At 41.6% G+C, this 4,356-nt stretch overlaps 1 protein-coding gene across 1 annotated transcript in view; it reads right to left on the bottom strand.

Moving 5' to 3' along the window:
- The window catches only part of tbca (tubulin cofactor a), a 9,409-nt gene that overhangs the window by 1,508 nt on the left and 3,545 nt on the right, over positions 1 to 4,356 (bottom strand). The window contains exons 2-3 of the mRNA XM_008325699.3: positions 3,154 to 3,259; positions 469 to 555 (exon numbers count right to left, since the gene is read on the bottom strand). Of these exons, the coding sequence (XP_008323921.1) occupies positions 469 to 555; positions 3,154 to 3,259 (193 nt within the window). The remainder of the gene's footprint in view (positions 1 to 468; positions 556 to 3,153; positions 3,260 to 4,356) is intronic.

The raw sequence follows: 4,356 nt of genomic DNA, 5'->3' as shown, positions 1-4,356 counted from the left end.
GGGGGGGGGGGGGGGGGGTGGAGAAGAGGACAATGGGTGATTGACAAGAGGTCGGGTCACTAATTGTAGGTTCACTCTCTGTCCGTACAGTATATCGTGCCTTTGTGTGAGCAGGGCAGAAGGAGGTAATGGTTTAATGTCAATTAAAGGAGTGAACAAATGAAATTACACAGAAAAGTACACACACACACACGACTGACACGTCTGTGTTGGTTCACTGTCGTCACAGTCAACTCTCGTCGTCCTGACTTCTCTACCCAGAAAACTCGACCCTCATACACTAAACAGACATGTCATCGTCCTTTATTTTACTGTAACTACTCCTTATTCAGGTGTTCAGCAGAATGTCAAGCAGTCGGCTTGAACTGAAGAAGTCTCGAAAAATAAACATTTTTAAAAAGTTATACCTTACCTTAAAGTTTATGGTTAATATAAAAATATTCACAAACCTGTGACCCAGCTACTTACTAATAACTGAAGCAGGTCTGCGTGTGCGATGGCCAGCCGACGGTGACAGTCTGGGATCATCATTTTGGACTCCTGCAACACCTCCATCTAAAACCATACAAGAGAAAGTCTTCACCATTAGAATCATTTATTTAACAAAAATCCTTCGCCAACACTGCTGTGATGACTTATTACTGGTTCGGCTATATTCCAGTTTTAAGCGAACATTTGTTTTCCAGAGTTCAGTAACAGGTGCTGTCTGTCGTAGCCTTGTTCCTGTGTCTCGCTTATGCTCCGCTGTGGTTAACATCATCCAAACAGCTGACAGTATGAAAAATGTTATTGAGTTATTGATTGGATGGGGAGTTGGGCAGCGGGGGACAACCTCCATCTGACTGCACACCTGAGTGAATGAAGAAACGGTGAGCCGAGGGCACCGTGATCAGGCGTAAACAGGTATTATTGCACCTGGAGTGGAACTGTGTTAAAGCCTCGGGAACTTTCACAGCCACGGCTAATGGGGAATTCCCCCCGATGGCACCCTAAAGAGCAGAGAAGAGATGGCTAACGCTGTCAGACACACTGGCTCATGACAGATGCTTCCTCTGTATAGCTGGAAAGTCAAAACATGGACTCAGTCACACACGTACATTTCACGCACGTGCACAACAACAGGCGCTCAGACGGACTCCTGCAGGCTGCCAGGCGGGCCGACACCTTGAAAGGCAGTGGACAACTAGTGGAGCTGTTGCCATGTAGATGTGACAGGGCGAGCCAGAGTAAGCTGAGGAGAGCAGATACAGAGAAAAGTCATGGTGCCCTCCCGCTGCAGTGGAATGATCCCATCAGCGCTGGATAAAGATGACACTTACACTGTATTGATTCCATTAAAACAAAAACCTCTAATCCATCCTGCATCAGACCTCTCATCTCCAGCCATAATCCATCTGGCCTCCCAAACCCCCTGTTTAACACCAGCCAAGCCTGCTGCTAAGCCTGAGCGGCTGCTCTATGAATGAGCAAACAAAACAAAACACGGGCAGAATTTTAATGTGAGCAGTAGACATAATCAGATGTGGCATCTGTGCCGACACTGCTGCCTGAAAACGTCCATCTGAAATCCAAACTTTTTGGGACATAGTGCTTATGATGAGAAGTGGATTGTGGACAAAAAGCCCTCACTCTGCAACCATCACTTCTTGGGTTGGGTTCATTCTTTAATTCTAACCCTCACCTCTGTCTATTTCTGCCACCTGTCTTATAGGTTAAGAAGAGATATTTACTTAAGGGACACACACAGCATGCACACAAGGACTACATCAAACTAGACTGCTAGGCTTCATCCACACGTATATTTTAATACTAATTTAACATTAAATATTCAATTTTCCTTGGTTTGTTGGTGCATAATAACAGACCAGCAAAGATAAAATGACACAGAGTCACAAGGTCATGAAAACATCAGCACACTGACATTCAAACCTAAAATCATTTTGGAGTGTCACAAAACCTCATTCCCATACTGCATGTTTTTGGACATTGAGAGAAAATTAGATTAACACAGGAAAAACCTGTAAAGACAGTGCACACTGTAAACAGGACGGTTACTAAGCCAGGACATTGCCCTAACAGGTAACTGTGAGGCATCTGTGCGAACCACTGTACCAATAAGTGACCCACTGTTGACTGAACCTATAAAGTGACACACTTTGGTTTCACCTGTTATGTTTTGTTAGGCAACTGGCTGAGGAACATACACAACCAGGGGACGACTGTCATGTGTCTATGACATCTCAGCACTTGATTGGCTCAGCAGAGAGTGTTGCTGTTTTCTATATATATTTATAATGGTTCAGGAGACAATCGCCATGCGTTGAAAAAAACACCCACCTACTAATATAAACATGGTTTTTTTAACATGTAGAATTACATTTGACAACAGCAAACACCCGTTTTCTACATACATATTTCCTACATTAATGTTTTAATTTTAATACAAGGGGGAAAAACAAGAGAATTTAAAACATGTTTAAAACATTTCAACAAGTGACCAAGTGTTAGCCAGCAATAACAACACAAGTCTAAAAAAGATAACACCACTAATTAATAACCTAGTAGACATACATTTTATCAACAACAATTTTCTGCACATTGTCCCTTTATAAATATGGCATCGAAAAATGAGGTGTTATAAGTGCTTTTTATTGAAGAATTAAGGACGGATATGTCACTAATTGAATGCTAGCAGTTGGTAATGGGTAATATGTGTTCCCTAATATGAGTGGCTATCCAAATTTGCATGCCCTTCCCTGTAATATGCAGTGCACATAAAAATGAGCGCCGCTGCAGACAAATTGGGAGAGGACGGACAGCAAGGTATGAGCCAGTGATCTGTTCAGGACAATAAATGACCAGCATGTGTCAGTAATTACCAAACTCCTCTCAAGTAACATGATATAATTACAACTGCATCAAGCAAATTAGTAAATCACTAATGATTATTCTCTCAAAACATAATCCGTCATAATCACTCCAGACTGACCTCATTACACCAGGAGGAGCGGCTACAGTCACTGAGGTACTGTGGCTTCAGTGTACAGACAAAGGTCCAGGGAAATAGTAGGTGGTGATAAATAAAAAGTTTTTTTGTTTTTTGTTTTGGTGTGGTTAATATTTAGAAACAAAAAGTAAAACTAGTCCAGGTACCTGTTTCTTGATGAAGTACTCATCTCCTGCTTCTGTTTTCAGGCGCTCAATCTTCTCCTCTAGCTGCTTGGCTTCCTTTATATAGGAAGTCTTCTCTTTAGCCAGCCTGCAGACAACACGACGAGAAGAAAATACAGATCTTAGTTAAAGAGAGTGACACAGTTGTTGTTCCATCAAACATGAAACATAACTGCACAGCCTCAGAGACAGATAATAGAGGCTGAACCATGAAAAGGCAGGCTGTGATGGTCACCTTTTACAGAGAGGGCCATCTATCCTCATTCCCTACTATGGTGCACTGACTGAGGGGACACAGGGAGATCATCTCCCAGAGGATGGCAAGATCCACACCTCAGTAACGACCAGTCAAAGCATCACTCCATCATATACCATTTTCACACTGGTGCTTAATACGGTATTTGCCACACAGCGAAACTAGTCTTGCTCCACGTTTGCGTTCACACTACAAAGTGCTCCGCACTCCCTCCTTACCCAATGAGCATTAACTCATCCACCTTGGGATGCAAAGCCATAAAAACTATTATGCTGTGCTGATCACACAAAACACACACAGGTCCTTGGTTTATGACGTCCTTGACCTACGGCATTTCGTGGTTATATCGCCATCTCTTACACGTTTATTAAGGAAGTCTTGTTCCATCATTCCGACGGATGGCGTTAAAACCATACATGTACATTTGGCGCGGACTAATATACTTTCACACCGCACTTTATACTAAAAGCAGTGTTAAAACAGTGTTAAAAATAATATTGTAAATACATATGCTGGTAAATAAGATTCTCATCTTGTGTCTGCGTTAACAGCTCTGTGGTGCTATACGTGGGACTATAGTACAACTTAACTGTGCATGTAAAGATCCATTGATGTTATCATTTAGATGAATAAACAATGAGCTAAAAGTCATTATCAAGCTTTTGGAAACAATACAGTTAAAGATTCACCCTGTAATTCACTTACATGACACCAACTCCTTCACAAGTGTATAACCAATCACTTCTTTATGGTCTCAGTTCAGCCCTCCACCCACCTTTTTTGAACAGTGAGCCTATCACACTTACACATATGGCCCAAAGGAAACAGAAAATGACAGCTTTGTGGACCAAAAGTATATTCGGATTTCTAGTTCGTAAAACATATATATATATATATATATGTATATATACATATATATATATATATAT

This window comes from Cynoglossus semilaevis, chromosome 14 (assembly GCF_000523025.1).
Source record: "Cynoglossus semilaevis isolate Cse_v1.0 chromosome 14, Cse_v1.0, whole genome shotgun sequence".
Taxonomy (NCBI): Eukaryota; Metazoa; Chordata; class Actinopteri; order Pleuronectiformes; family Cynoglossidae; genus Cynoglossus; species Cynoglossus semilaevis.
The sequence above is the reverse complement of the archived record's forward strand: the minus strand, read 5'-3'. Positions and strand labels throughout refer to the sequence as shown.